Source organism: Chiloscyllium plagiosum, unplaced genomic scaffold (assembly GCF_037043375.1).
Source record: "Chiloscyllium plagiosum isolate Xiang-an unplaced genomic scaffold, Cpla_swu_hap1 HiC_scaffold_25, whole genome shotgun sequence".
NCBI classification, from domain to species: Eukaryota; Metazoa; Chordata; class Chondrichthyes; order Orectolobiformes; family Hemiscylliidae; genus Chiloscyllium; species Chiloscyllium plagiosum.
Genome location: NW_028270163.1, coordinates 7,134,571 through 7,150,454, shown reverse-complemented (window position 1 = coordinate 7,150,454; position 15,884 = coordinate 7,134,571). Strand labels below are relative to the sequence as shown.

General features: G+C 44.2%; 1 protein-coding gene across 9 annotated transcripts in view; it reads right to left on the bottom strand.

Annotated features, from left to right (window-relative positions):
• Positions 1-15,884, bottom strand: part of tmem94 (transmembrane protein 94) — a 139,818-nt gene that overhangs the window by 15,136 nt on the left and 108,798 nt on the right. For 6 of the 9 annotated variants that reach the window (XM_088000430.1, XM_088000429.1, XM_088000431.1 and 3 more), the window contains 5 exons: positions 11,840-11,917; positions 10,195-10,280; positions 7,486-7,567; positions 6,017-6,162; positions 1,283-1,377 (listed from right to left, as the gene is read on the bottom strand). In XM_088000430.1, the coding sequence (XP_087856556.1) occupies positions 1,283-1,377; positions 6,017-6,162; positions 7,486-7,567; positions 10,195-10,280; positions 11,840-11,917 (487 nt within the window). Of the gene's footprint in view, positions 1-659; positions 737-1,282; positions 1,378-6,016; positions 6,165-7,485; positions 7,568-10,194; positions 10,336-11,839; positions 11,918-15,884 lie in introns of those variants that run through there. The other 3 variants (XR_015761367.1, XM_088000433.1, XM_088000434.1) reach the window with 3 other exon arrangements.

The window sequence follows — 15,884 nt, the reverse complement described above, 5'->3', positions numbered from 1 at the left end:
GGATTGGAAAACCGCCAATGCAATATTTTTACTTTAAGAAAAATTTTTTTAAAAACACAGCTCGCTCTACGCCAGTTGGTTTAGCACCTGTAATTGGGAAAATGCAAGATAGTCTCTTATAATGGATGTAACAGCAGAGAATTTAGAAATGCCACATGTTCAGTGATTTAATAAGGTAACAGCCCATGGTACTGGATACAGTAGATTTGGGATAAGAGGGGCATTTTCAGGGTGGCAACCTGTAACTAGTGGACTGTCCCAGGGCCCAGTACTGGGCCACAATCATTTACAATATATATTAATGACTTGGATGAAGAAAGTGAATGTAGAATGACACAACAGCACATGGAAAGGCAGGTGATGAGGATGGCAGGTTAAGGGAGTGAGCAAAAACTTGGCAGTTGGAATATGTGGGAAAGTGAGAGATCATGCAGTTTGGCAGGTGACGAGCGGAATATTATTTAAATTGCAGAAAGCTACAACACAGAAGGAATTGGCAGTCCTTGTGCATAAATCACATCAAAGTTCAGCAGGTACTAGGGGAGGCTTTTAGTTCAAAGGGAATGGACATATATAAAAAGGGAAGTCTTGCTAAAACTATACAAAGCAATACATAGACCTCAGCTGGAATACTGTGAACAATTTTGACCCCCCCTTACCTAAGTAAAGGTGTACCGGCATTGGAGGCAAGGCACAGAAGATTCACTAGGTTGATCCCAGGTATGAAAGGATTGTACTACGAAGAGAGATTGAGTAAATTAGCCTCTATTTGTTGGATCTTAGAAGAATGACTGAATACTTTATTGAAACATACACAATTCTTAGGCAACTTGACAGGTTAGGATGTGGAGGGGTTGCTTGCCCTTGAAGGAAAGTCTAGAACCAAAGGGCATAATCACATAGTAAGGAGTTGTCCATTTAAGACAGATAGGAAGGTGACTTTTTTCTGAGGGTAGTGAATCTAGGGAATTGTTTACCGCAGAGGGATATAGAGGCTAAGTTGGTCAGTATATTCAAAGCAGAGATTTACAGCTTTTTAATCAAAAGAATCAACGGTCAGGAAGACACAGAGAGCAAAGTGAAATTGAGGATTGTTAGATCAGTCATCTCATTGAATCTGCTCTGCCATTCAATGTGCTGAAAGGACCTACATCTTGGTCTAACTCCAGGCAGTTACTGTTTGAAAGGAATACTAGATACTTCCTGTGACACTCAAAATTCTAATAGACTGGTTTAAGAAACAAAGCTACCACCCTTGCAGAGAACATCCGGTTTCTCTTACCTGTGTGCAGAACAATGAAACAGGCCATGACCTTCTGCGCCAGCAATAAGCCATTGGAATACTTGCCAAACCAAATCGGCACTCCACCTGCAGAACTAAACCAAAACCACAAGATAATACACGACAGCCAGAGGAACCTTCAGCCATTTCAGGGCCAGCCCCACCCTTATCCTGGCAGCAAGAGCATGCAACTACAATTCAAGCAAGTTGCCCTTTCTCATTATCAAGTGACTGGTCAACATTGGTAACTCACACGATAGTCATGCTGGAGAGAGAGAGAGAGAGAGAAAGAGAAATAGACAGGCAGAGAGAGAGAGAGAGACAGGCAGAGAGAGAGAGAGAGACAGGCAGAGAGAGAGAGAGAGACAGGCAGAGAGAGAGAGAGAGACAGGCAGAGAGAGAGAGAGAGAGACAGGCAGAGAGAGAGAGAGAGACAGGCAGAGAGAGAGAGAGACAGGCAGAGAGAGAGAGAGAGACAGGCAGAGAGAGAGAGAGACAGGCAGAGAGAGAGAGAGACAGGCAGAGAGAGAGAGAGACAGGCAGAGAGAGAGAGAGACAGGCAGAGAGAGAGAGAGACAGGCAGAGAGAGAGAGAGAGAGAGAGAGAGAGAGAGAGAGAGAGAGACAGGCAGAGAGAGAGAGAGAGAGAGAGAGAGAGAGACAGGCAGACAGAGAGAGAGAGAGACAGGCAGAGAGAGAGAGAGAGAGAGAGAGACAGGCAGAGAGAGAGAGAGAGAGAGAGACAGGCAGACAGAGAGAGAGAGAGAGAGAGAGAGGCAGAGAGAGAGAGAGAGAGACAGGCAGAGAGAGAGAGAGAGAGAGACAGGCAGAGAGAGAGAGAGAGAGAGAGAGAGAGAGACAGGCAGAGAGAGAGAGAGAGAGAGAGACAGGCAGACAGAGAGAGAGAGAGACAGGCAGAGAGAGAGAGAGAGAGAGAGAGAGACAGGCAGAGAGAGAGAGAGAGAGACAGGCAGAGAGAGAGAGAGAGAGAGAGACAGGCAGACAGAGAGAGAGAGAGACAGGCAGAGAGAGAGAGAGAGAGAGAGAGAGACAGGCAGAGAGAGAGAGAGAGAGAGACAGGCAGAGAGAGAGAGAGAGAGAGAGAGAGAGAGAGACGGGCAGGCCGAGAGAGAGAGAGAGAGAGACAGGCAGAGAGAGAGAGAGAGAGAGAGAGAGACGGGCAGGCCGAGAGAGAGAGAGACGGGCAGGCCGAGAGAGAGAGAGAGACGGGCAGGCCGAGAGAGAGAGAGACGGGCAGGCCGAGAGAGAGAGAGAGACGGGCAGGCCGAGAGAGAGAGAGAGACGGGCAGGCCGAGAGAGAGAGAGAGAGACGGGCAGGCCGAGAGAGAGAGAGAGAGAGACAGGCAGAGAGAGAGAGAGAGAGAGAGAGAGACGGGCAGGCCGAGAGAGAGAGAGAGAGACGGGCAGGCCGAGAGAGAGAGAGAGAGACGGGCAGGCCGAGAGAGAGAGAGACGGGCAGGCCGAGAGAGAGAGAGAGAGACGGGCAGGCCGAGAGGGGGCGAGCCGGACAGGCAGAGGGGGCGAGCCGGACAGGCAGAGGGGGCGAGCCGGACAGGCAGAGGGGGCGAGCCGGACAGGCAGAGGGGGCGAGCCGGACAGGCAGAGGGGGCGAGCCGGACAGGCAGAGGGGGCGAGCCGGACAGGCAGAGGGGGCGAGCCGGACAGGCAGAGGGGGCGAGCCGGACAGGCAGAGGGGGCGAGCCGGACAGGCAGAGGGGGCGAGCCGGACAGGCAGAGAGGGCGAGCCGGACAGGCAGAGAGGGCGAGCCGGACAGGCAGAGAGGGCGAGCCGGACAGGCAGAGAGGGCGAGCCGGACAGGCAGAGAGGGCGAGCCGGACAGGCAGAGAGGGCGAGCCGGACAGGCAGAGAGGGCGAGCCGGACAGGCAGAGAGGGCGAGCCGGACAGGCAGAGAGGGCGAGCCGGACAGGCAGAGAGGGCGAGCCGGACAGGCAGAGAGGGCGAGCCGGACAGGCAGAGAGGGCGAGCCGGACAGGCAGAGAGGGCGAGCCGGACAGGCAGAGAGGGCGAGCCGGACAGGCAGAGAGGGCGAGCCGGACAGGCAGAGAGGGCGAGCCGGACAGGCAGAGAGGGCGAGCCGGACAGGCAGAGCGAGAGACTGGTAACTCTAGATGTGGGAATTTAAACCATAAATGAACACTACTTCATGAATGAATGTGATAAAGTAACTCACATACATTCCAAAAATATATCTACACAGCTCACTTCACTCATCAGGCTTGTATTCTTCACTCTAGGGTGAGCACGGGAGTGATATCACGGCTGCTGCTTTCAGGATGGGGCACACATTAACCTTTCACCCTTTCTAAGCTGGTGAATTTTAAGACCATCTACACAATGACTATGATTATGATCAGCACAGACTCAAGCTCTTCACGCTCAGAATGACTCAAGACCACTCTGTAACCTGTGGGCTTGCTGTATAGATAAATGAGGCCACATTTATTTTTTTAAAAAACTGATGGTTTTGGGGTTAGCATCCAAGATGAGTTCTTTGCTGATGGACCAAATGCTGGCAACTGAGAGTCACTGAATGGGTTTACAGCTTAATGTGGTCAATCCTCAGTCTATCAGAGAGGAACCTTTTTGAACAGTAACTGGGTCAATGTTTGTGAGGGGGCAGTTAACTCAAATTGCTGCACTGCTGGTTTGCAGAGCAGAGTAATTCCAACAGCATTGGTTCAATTCCAGCAGTGGTTAAGGATAGCGTGAAGGACTCTCTTTCTCAACCTCTCCTCTCACCTAAGGAGAGGTTAAACCACCAATACTCTTCTCTGTCTCTCTCTCTCTTTCCCTCTAATGAGGCAGCAGCACTATGATCTGGTAGGACTATTGCAACTTAATATGTGTTGATGCTAAGAACATTGTATAGTGCTTTACAGTACACTGTTGAATCTGCATTTTGTTATTGCTCTTAAAGCACCTGTAAGCTACTTGTAATTAAGCATACTGCTGCACAGTTCAAAATAATATCTGCAGTCAGAGCCTAGTTATTGCAAGTTCAGGATGTGGAATTATACTATCAGAGGAGGGGGTGGACAGCAGCATTCCCACACTTCACACATTCCATAATGGTGACTGAAATTGATTTCTCACTGGTAAATATCTCTTGCAATCCAGCCTCCAGAGTTAATAAATGTGAAAGGCAGGTCTAACTTCCCACAATAGCTTTGAATGGAATCCCCAAAGTTTAATAAACAAAATCACTCTCTACTAACAGAACATTGCCATCTGTTGAACAACACATTGAACTGCAAAGGGTGCAATGTGAAGCATTAGATAGAACATTAGATAGATCTTCTTTTGCAATATCAAACACGAGTCTAAAACAAATCTCAGAGGAGGTGAGGTACAACTTCAAACTGTCTACAAAGCAGACTTAGATCATGATTAAATGGGGTATAAACTCACGGAGACCATATACATTCATCTAAATATTCCTAACGTTTTCAATTCCATAAATGACTTGGAAATGCCAATGTTGGACTGGGGTGTACAAAGTTAAAAATCACACAAGACCAGGTTATAGTCCAACAGGTCTATTTGGAAGTGCTAGCTTTTGGAGACTTGCTCCTTCATCAGGTGATGAATCACCTCCGAAAGCTAGTGCCTCCAAATAAACCTGTTGGACTATAACCGAGTGTTGGGCGATTTTTAACCCAATTCCATAAACTAATCATTCTCAGTAACAACTATTTTTAATGACAACGTTTTTCACATAGACTGAAGGCAAGATGTTGAGACATTAATAGATAACAGTATATATTTTGTTGTCCATCAAGTGATTTATTTGCACTTATCTTATAATTTAACTCTGATTTACTGATTTGGGTGCAAAAAGCACAACTTTTATTTGACACAGCACAGCTTTAATAAGTAAGCTCTTAGACCCACATTTTTTTCTCTCTTCGCTTCAGTCCATCAGAAAGACCATACCAGAACATCTCAATCTCAACAAAAACACAAAGGGCCATACCTGCACTGTGGAAGTTAATGCCATACATGGGATCCCTGTCTGTTTGGGGCTGTTCTCTGTGAACATGGGTCACACCTGCAACACCATCTCATTCAAGATTTATAATCCTATTTACAGCTGTTCCTATCAAATCAGCTTCTGTCAACGGAAGAGTTCTTTAACCCTTTTTCCTATTTCACAAATAACAGTGCTCCATTTTTTAGTCCATATTTGCTTTAAATTTCTGTTTTTAAGTCTGTCATTGGAGATGACTAGATTTTGCCTTTGAGGATTTACAGCCACTTACGATAACAAACAAAAAGCATAGTTTTCTGGGATGGAAGTTTTCAGAAGGACCTGTACATAAACCTCAATCAGTGCTGGTGCAGCAGACAATGCTCACCTCTCTAAGTAAGTGTAAAAATTCAAGTTCCACTCCAGAGATCCAAGCACAAGATCTCAGATGATCCCACAAAATTATCTGAGGCATAGCGGAACTCTGACTGATGTTCTGGCCAACACTTACCCTTCAGCCCACACTGCAAAAGTAACTCTGTTCGTTATCTTGTGATAGTTTGTTGGGGTCTTGCTGCATGTAATTTGTGGGGCTGCTGTGTTTCCTAAAGATAATTTAGAATGTTCTGACATCACATAAGGTGCTAAAGAAACGCAAGTCTTTCTTTGTGTGCAGCTGCTCCTGCAGTCAGTGGCGAACAGACTGATCTTTACCCCCACTCACCTGTTCATTATAGATGTGCAGTTGGTAACATTGAAGGAGTTGGACTTTTTACAAAATTCCTGCAGCATGAACCCAAAGCAAATGAGGTAGGCAAAAATAGTGATGCTGAACTTGATGAAGAAGCACACTAGAAAGTGCTGCTGAGTCTGCAGACAGGAACAAAATGTTACATTCATCTCAAGGATTAGATTAAATGTACACAGCTACAGTATTAGGATCACTCATGATAATTTATTTCTTGAAAGCACGATTAGTGTAAGTGATTTGTTCCTGACACATTACAGATGTCTGTACTTATCCCATGTAGTGAGACCTATTAGTTACATGGTGCATTAACAAAATCGAGGAATGATAATTCTGGTTGGTTTGTGGAACAGGGCAGCGGCAAACTCATGCCAGAGAAACAATCCTCATCTAATACTGTACACCCAAATATGAGCACAGTGAGGTACAGGTTCACTGGATAGTGATAGGAGTGCAAATACTGATTGCTTTTTGTTTTAAGATTAGGGAGACTGGATCCTTGTGTCACACATCCACCACAGCCTTCACTGAAATCAGTGATTGGAGCTGGAATTTGGATCCTCCTGTAGCAGCTGAGTTTTGAAGTCAGCCATTGGGGGATGGGGTGGAGACAGAGAGACAGCAGAGACAGACGGAGACATCTATTTGGTGCAGCATCGGTTTGAAAGTGCAGTCTTAATTGTGGAGTGAAGGCTTAGCACTTGATGGGTTTGGGAGTTGAGGGGGAAGAGAAACTACAAAGAAATGTAAGAAAATTAAAAAATACAATTGTTCAGGCATATTTAGGAAGGTGTGTTCTTAAAATTGAAAATGCCAACATTCTTTTGACACCACTCCAATATCAGTTTGTGTTTGTTAAAGATTTTCTGTGACAGTTTAAGACGTGAGTGGACAATGGAGAAAGCACTGCTGCCTCACAGCGCCAGGGACCCGGGTTCGATTCCAGCCTCGGGCCACTGTCTGTGTGGAGTTTGCACATTCTCCCTGTATTTGTGTGGGTTTCCTCCGGGTGCTCCGGTTTCCCCCCACAATCCAAAGATGTTCAAGTTGGCCATGGTAAATTGCCCATAGTGTCCAGGGATGTGTAGGTTAGGTGCATTAATTAGGGGAAATGAAGAGTAATAGGGCAGGGGAGTGGGTCTGGGTGGGATACTCTTTGGAGGGTCGGTGTGGACGTTTTGGGCCAAATGGCCTGTTGCCACATTGTAGGGATTCTATGACTGTTGCTTTGGAAACTGAACCAATCAGAAATTTATGCCACAGACAGTCTTAGTTCATCAAGATTTTCTGGATAAGGCAAAATATCTCAGATTTTCAGATAAAGATTAAGTTACAGATAATTGTAAGTACAGCCATCCATATAAGCATTCTTTTACATTTAATAGAAATGATTGATAGGTCAGTTTCCTAACAAAAAGGCCGTGCACTGTTCCAGGAGGTCTCACCTTTTTTGGAATGAATACAAAGTTCTTTCCTGTTGCCACTGTCATCACGGAACTATCTGGAGGCTTCCCCAACAGTGCAGCACTGACGACAAAACAAAACTGACAATAAAAGCACACTTTGGGATGATGATTACTTATCTTGCTTGCTTTTAGTTTTAAACAGGTTCAAACACCATTTTCTAACATTGCTGCTAACACTAGACGTTTTCGCTTGCACATTTTGAAATAATTTTTATTTCATCTTTTACTTTGATTTGCATCACGTGCTATTCAACGGTATCAGAAGGTTACTCTTCAAAACCCATTCCAAAATGGTTTGCAGTAAGAGAGTCACTGCTATAGGTTTCTTTCCCTCTCTTTCCTTCCTCAAGATGGCAAACTCCCCATGGACTGCAGAGTGAAGTCAACGATTCACTTCACATTACGCAAAGATGCAAAAAGAAATGTATGTTTCAGATTCTGACTGCCCTTTATACAAGCTTATATATTCCTCAAATCATCCCAGAACGGATTATAAATAGAAAGAGCTGCAATTACTCAACATCCACAGGGGAAAACCAGTCACCTTTCATCAGTTCTAACTGAAACTTACATAAAACAGCTCATTCGCTCAGATGCAACCATGGGTGATATCGCTGGCTCTAGAGTATAGAATTTGCCACCCAGAGACCTGTATTCGGTTGCTGAATGTATTTGAGAATGAGTAATATATTTTTGGGAACAAAGGGAATCTGGGAACATGGGGATAGGGCAGGAAAATGGAGTTGATGCATAGATTCAGCCATGATCCTAACTGGTGGCACAGCATGCTCAGGATGGCACTGTCACACAACCTCCATCTACTCCTATTTCTCATAGAATCAGAGAATCCCTACTGAAGCAGACCATTCAGCCCATCGACCCTCCAAAGAAAATTCCACCCAAACCCATTCACTTACCCTATCCCTGAAACCCTGCATTTCCCATCGTTAATCCACCTAGCCTGCACACTATGGGCAATTTAGCATGGCCAATTCCCCTAACATGCACATCTTTGGACAATGGAAGGAAACCGGAGCACCCAGAGGAAATCCACGCAGACACTGGAAAAATATGCAGACTCCACACAGTCAGCGGAGGCCGGACTCGAACTCGGGTCCCTGGTGCTGAGGTAACAGTGCGAACCACTGAGCCAGAAGTGCTGCCCTCATGTTCTTCCTTCAAGATCAACATTTCATTAGCTTGCTGGGTTTTTTTCTTCAGTGACTTTTGTACACATTTTCACCAAATGGCAGAGGATGTTTAAAAGGCTGAATGGCCTCTTTCTATATTTTAAATGCAGTTACATTAAGCTGCTGATACTGTCAGAATGCTTAGTATTTTAATTTAGAATTCAATGAGGCCATATTGCTGAAACCAGTCCTTCAATGAAATCCAAAAGAGCAAACGCAGAAAGGATAAGGCCGCCCAACTTGCAGGTTTGAAACAAATGAAGCAGAGACCACAATATGACCTAACAGGAAACTGTGCGAAGGATTTGATAGTAAAAGTGCAAAGGTATATGGGCTAAACAGGAGGAGATGGGATTCCAGTGCTCGAAGGGGTATATCCACTTGTATCATCAGACATAACTAGTATGTGCACATAGTAAAGTCAATAGAGATGTACAGCACAGAAATAGAACAGAATGGACGAGGTCTAACTTGTCTACGCCAACCAGATATCCTAAATTAATCCACTCCCATCTGCTAGCATTTGGACCATATCCCTCTAAACCTTCTTATTCATTTCCCATCCAAATGTTGTAATTGTACCAGCCTCCACCACCAACTCTCATTCCATACACGCACCACGCTCTCACTGAAAACATTGTCCCTTAGGTCTCTTTCAAATCTTTTTCCCTCATCTTAAAATAGCACTGCTGCCTCACAGCACCAGAGACCTGGGTTCGATTCCAGCCTCGGGCGACTGTGTGTAGAGTTTACACATTCTCCCCATGTCTGCGTGGGTTTCCTTCAGGTACTCCGGTTTCCTCCCACAGTCCAAAGATGTGCAGGCGAGGTGAATTGGTCATGCTAAATTGTCCGTAGAGTTAGGTCCACTAGTCATGGGTAAATATGGGGTCTGGGTGGGTTACTCTTTGGAGGGTCGGTGTGGACTACCTGGGCCGAAGGGCCTGTTTCCACACTGTAGGGAATCTAATCTAATCTAAACCTTTGCCCTCTAGTTTCAGACCACGCTGCCCTGGGAAAACAGCTTGGAAACTGAAGAGTTTTACTTTAATATCTGAGATGCCTGACTGCAGTTACTTGGATATACTGGTGACCCTGAGATTTCGCTCCCTCCAGTAGAGAATGTTTTTACAGAGGTGTGAGTGTTTTGATGAATTAAATAAACAACCTCCAAAGGCTTGGTGTGGCAGGGAAGAGAAACCAGAAGGGACATATTTAAGGAAAACAGCAACAAACAGTTCTTGAAACTCCAACTTTTAAATTAAAATTAGATGGTACCTTAAGAGGAAAGATGTGCTGGGCCAATCGGATAATTCCTTCAGAGAAAGAATAGGCTAAATGGCTACCTCCGGTACTGAATTGGAACACAGATTTGAAATATTCTTTCATCAAAACTGTGCTCCATTCATTCCCAACAGGAACAATCATTCCTAACCTGTAACTACAGTAAAAAAGTTAAGTGCTTTCGTTTTAGATTACTGGCAGAAGGCACACTTACCTCAGCAATGGGTAGCAGAAACAGGACAGCCAGAGAACGTCAGTGGTGCTGAGTGGTGGAGGCAGCTGAACCAGACAGGCCAAAAACTGCTCAAACACAGACAGCTCAGTATTATTGAGGCATCATGCCCTCTAGTCAGCACTGGCAAACAAGGAAGGCAAAATGTTGCATACAACTATTGGTCAGTGATATATTCCAGCAGGCAATATTATGCATGCGATTATAATCTTATGTTTCCAAAACATATGCTCCAATTTCAAACCAAGTCCACAGGTTTATTTTCAGCACCCTTGGGCGACCAGATCTGGTCAGTTTTCTCAGTGATAAACATGGTGGTACGCAATAACAGAGATCAGAAAGATTTAAAATACAACCTATGTTGTGTATCAAGGCAGCTGGGTAACTTTGAAAAATGACCTAGGCTAAGGTCAAGAATAAAAGGTTCCTACTCAGAGTGACTCTTGCTGAAACACAAGTAAAAGGACATCTTAGCGAGGTTTGAGATTTGTAGCTCAGGTTGGGGTTCTAGTTGTAGGTTTGTTCGCTGAGCTGGAAGGTTCATTTCCAGACGTTTCGTCACCCTACTAGATAACATCTTCAGTGGGCCTCTGGGCAAAGCACTGCTGATAATTCCTGCTTTCTATTTATATGTTTGGGTATCTTTGGGTTGGTGATATCATTTCCTGTTTTTTCTGAGGGGGTAATATTTGGGATCTAACTCGATGTGTTTGTTAGTAGAGTTCCGGTTGGAATGCCAGGCTTCTAGGAATTCTCATGCGTGTCTCTGTTTGGCTCGTCCTAGGATGAATACCGTGCAAGAACTATAACAAACACTACATTGGACAAACAGGCAGAAAACTAGCCACCAGGATACATGAACACCAACTAGCCACAAAATGACATGACACTCTCTCATCAATATCCTTACATACAGAGAAGGAAGAACACCACTTCAACTGGGACAACACATCCATCCTAGGACAAGCCAAACAGAGACACACACAAGAATTCCTAGAAGCATGGCATTCCAATCGGAACTTATCAACAAACACATCGAGTTAGACCCCATCTACCACCCCCTGAGAAAAAGAACAGGAAATGACATCACCACAGGAAATGTTATCACCAACCCAAAGAACCCCAAACATATAATTAGAAAGCAGGAATTATCAGCAGTGCTTCATCTGGAGGCCCACTGAAGATGTTACCTAGCAGAGAGACGAAACGTCTGGAAATGAACCTTCCAGCTTAGCGAGCAAACCTACATCCAGTATATAGACATCAGCAGAGGGCTGATCCCTTGTGACTGAACATCCCAAACAAAACAGAGACTCATATCAGAGATGGACTATACCAGTGAGGTTCCAGATGGAGATTTTTGATTGTCCACATAAGGTGAGGTGCAGTCTGAGGGAGATGTTGAGAGGAACCCAGCCAGGAGCCGGCGAGCACGTACGATTGTGAAGTAAAGTACCACCTACTACAACAATGCCCTTAAAAAGAGACTACATTTCTTTGGATTACCAGATACATACATTAGCAGCCTTGTACATGGTATTTAAGTAATAGAATAGTAATTAAAGAGAGTAATGGAGGGATCCAGATTAGTGGAATGTGGAGAAAAGGAAAAAAATTATTTTCCTACCTGAATGAAGACTAATGTAAGCTGACATTGTAATAAAAACAGGAAGCATTTTCTGATTCCGTATGTTGTGTGCCGAGCCTGTGGATAAATGGGAATGCCTCTGGTTAAAATACACTGGAATGAAGTTGCATTCAGCTTGTTGTTTAGATTGGATCATCTGTGGGTTACACGTAAAAACATGAGACACTTCACAGAGGTCTTAGCATTTTTGCTGCATGAAAAGACCAATGATTGCATTGGTTTTAATAAAGTCTTCATTTGGTGCTAGTTTGTAGGGAGATCTCAGCAGAGCTTAGTGATCTGGTTTTGGGTACCACACCATTAGATAATAGCTATGATTTGAGATGTAAGTGGGTCTATGTTTCCCTTGAGTATTTCTATCATGAAACCTCGTCCACTGGGTGAAGGTGTCCTGTGAATTCTACTGGGAAGTTAGGAAGTGTGCCTCTGCAATTTCCCAATACCTTAGGAACAGGCAGGAAATTTACCACAACAATCTTGAAAATATCACAAGGTCCAACCTCCAGTTAGATTATTCCCACCAAGCAGTCTTCTTACAATATTGAGCAGTGTGCCGATTTCATTTATCTTACTTATTTAATCAGTCAACCCTATTAACGTGCTCTTCCAAACCAAGGGGATCAGGTTCATAACACAAAAGGAAAAAAACATAATGAGCAAACCAATATTTAGTCCTTTGGCAATATCAGGTAACTCTGGGGTTGGTCAGCTTAGTTGGCTGGATGGCTGGTTTACAACACAAAGACCTCAACAGCGCAGGTTCATTTCCTGCACTGAATGAAGTCTTGCCTTCTCAATCACGCCCCTCGTCTCAGCCGTAGTGACCCTCGGGTTAAACTCATCCGCAATTGTCTCTATCTAATGAAAGAGCAGCCCTAAAGTATGGTAAGACTATGGAGATTTTACCTTTCTTTTGTTAAGAAACTGCACCACTTTGAGTGATAATCAACTGTCTGATTTTCCCTAAAACAGTATCACAATATTATTGATAGTTTTCATATTAGGTCATAACTATGCGGTATGCAATACATCAAAAGCCATTCCAGGCAAAACTGACTAAAGTTCAGGTTCCCTGACACTCATACAATGGGTTCACTCTTACTCAGATTGAAGTGCGCAGTGAATCTGAAATATTCACAATCCAGCCTTCCACCAGTTTGTGCAGGACACAGCCTTTTTCAAAAAGCCATCAGCACACTGATCTCTTCAATAATGTTGATTATAGTTCAAAGATTAAATCCTGTCAATTATATGGAACATCTTTAACATAATCTTAAGGGCTATACTACACAGCAAAACAAGACCAGACTTTGGAGAAGCCCAACTATACATCAATTCCACTGTTGAAGGAAAGGCCCTTCCAAGTGGATGATAATTTAGGTTCTGCCACAAGATACTCATTCAAGTCTTTCTTTTAATTGATTACAGCAGTGAGGGAGTGATATTATCAGAGATGCCTGCCCACCTTTCAGACAAGACATTAAATTGTGTCTGGTATGCCTTCTCAGACCAGCGTGAGAGTAGTGTTCTGAACAGCAGTACAGAAATTCACCTCAGAACTTTGAGTAAGATGTGCACCTCAAATAATGTGGTCACAAATTGGCCTAGCGTTTCTAAAATGGGGCATGCTGAATGATTCAACTTTAGCTGATGCACCGAGGTGCACAAAGGCTGCAATGTTGGAAGCAAAACTGTGTCTGGATTGCTGCTTAATTCCTTAAAACAGTGGGATGAGATGGCTGCATCCATTAGCCACAAAATATTTAAAAGGATAGACAAAGTAGATATAGGTAAGAGGTCTCCCTTTGTTGGGAAGTCTAGAGCCAAGGGGAGCAATTTAACAATAAGGGAATACCACGTAGGTCTGAGATAGAGAGATTTGTGTTTTTTAATAACTCAGAAGGTTGTGACTCTCTGGAACTCTCTATCCTCAAAGGGCTGTGTAAGATCAGTGGAGTACATCTGTAGTAGAGGTTGATAATGTTTTGCACATTAATGGCAAAAGGCTTATAAGAAAGCATTGATAAAAGGCATTATAGTACGCAACCAGCCATCATCGTACTAAGTGGCAGAGCAGCTTCAGGACTGAGAGTTGGGCTGTTGCTTTTTACTTATCCTGGTTTTTTCACACAGATTTTCAGAGTTTTCCCCCAGGTATGGAGCTGCTGTAGAGCAAAGGTGAAGAGTGCAGCTCAAAATCAGTCAGCCGGAGACTGAAAGTACTTTAGCACCATGAGGACCCCAACAATATTCACTTCTCCTAATTCACCACCTGGAATCCTTAGGTTCTGCCCACATAATGGTCAAATAGCCAGTCTAGTACAGACATGCACAGTAAAACAGAACAGGTATTCTTTGGAACTTGCGAGGACATGATCAGCATTGCCAGGGGTAGGGGTGAACCATGTCAGGGAATGAGAGGGACTGCAGTGTGTCAGATTTGCACATCATCAGGGAGAGAGGCTATGTAGTGCTGAAGTTAACAGGAGAAAGTGAGGTCTGCAGATGCTGGAGATCAAAGTTGAAACTTTATTGCTGGAACAGCATAGCAGGTCAGGCAGCATCCAGGGAGAGAGGGGCAGAGAGCTTCTTCAAGGAAGGCATCCTTGTAAGAGGATTCGCAGTAGGTTGAAATCTTCGAGGAGAAAGTGAGGTCTGCAGATGCTGGAGATCAAAGTTGAAACTTTATTGCTGGAACAGCACAGCAGGTCAGGCAGCATCCAGGGAGAGAGAGGCAGAGAGCTTCTTCAAGGAAGGCATCCTTGTAAGAGGATTCGCAGTAGGTTGAAATCTTCGAGGAAAAAGTGAGGTCTGCAGATGCTGGAGATCAAAGTTGAAACTTTTTTGCTGGAACAGCACAGCAGGTCAGGCAGCATCCAGGGAGAGAGAGGCAGAGAGCTTCTTCAAGGAAGGCATCCTTGTAAGAGGATTCGCAGTAGGTTGAAATCTTCGAGGAGAAAGTGAGGTCTGCAGATGCTGCCTGACCTGCTGTGCTGTTCCAGCAATAAAGTTTCAACTTTGATCTCCAGCATCTGCAGACCTCACTTTCTCCTCGAAGATTTCAACCTACTGCGAATCCTCTTACAAGGATGCCTTCCTTGAAGAAGCTTTCTGCCTCTCTCTCCCTGGATGCTGCCTGACCTGAAGTTAACAGGTCCATTTAAAAACAGTGCAAGCCAATTAACTGAAGACAGCCCGTAAGGAATGTCTTTGATTTGTGATGTAAAGGGTGGTGTTTGCACTGGAATCATGCTTGCTACTTGTCCTCTCAACTCGGCTGGACACTGGTTTTAAACTGAAGCTATGATCGGCAGGTGCAAAAGCTCTAGTGGTGATCAATGTCAGTGTCAGGCATGTCCTCACTGCACATAACTGGAAGACTGGTACCGTCATCTCATCAATCCCTGGTGTATCATTACAATAATCTAAAATGTAATCACTGTTTTAATTTAGTTACTGTTTAACCAACTTGTAGTTCTAACATGCTACCACAAGAAATAGTCAAAGTGAGCAGTTTGCATGGTTTTAAGTGAAAGCTTGATAAGTACAAGAGAGAGAAGTGAATGGTTGGTTATATCAATAGGGCTTGACCTTGTAGAGTCAAAGGTGCATGAACACCAGTACAGATTCTTTTGAGCTGAATTCTTTGTTGTAAACAACCCAAGTCTATTTGGTTCACACAAGATCGAATTAGAGTTCTGGCTCTATTCTTATTTTTCTGGTGTATGCAGTTTATGTAAAGTATTTTGGCATTTTAGATACATCTCAAACATCTGAGGCAACAACATTGCTGGTATGACCTGGCATCAGATACCAAACACTTTCCATGCTGAGAGTATATATTTATGTATTTTACAAATGAAACTGAAACATTTTTGAATAGGAGTTACTTATATTCAACCTTTTAGACAGTCCAGTCTGCATCTTGTCTAGTACCTCAGTTCAGATGAAAGCACTGATTCTCTGATAACTAAAACTGCAATAGCATTATACATTGAGGCGGTGAGCAGACTAGTCAGACAGG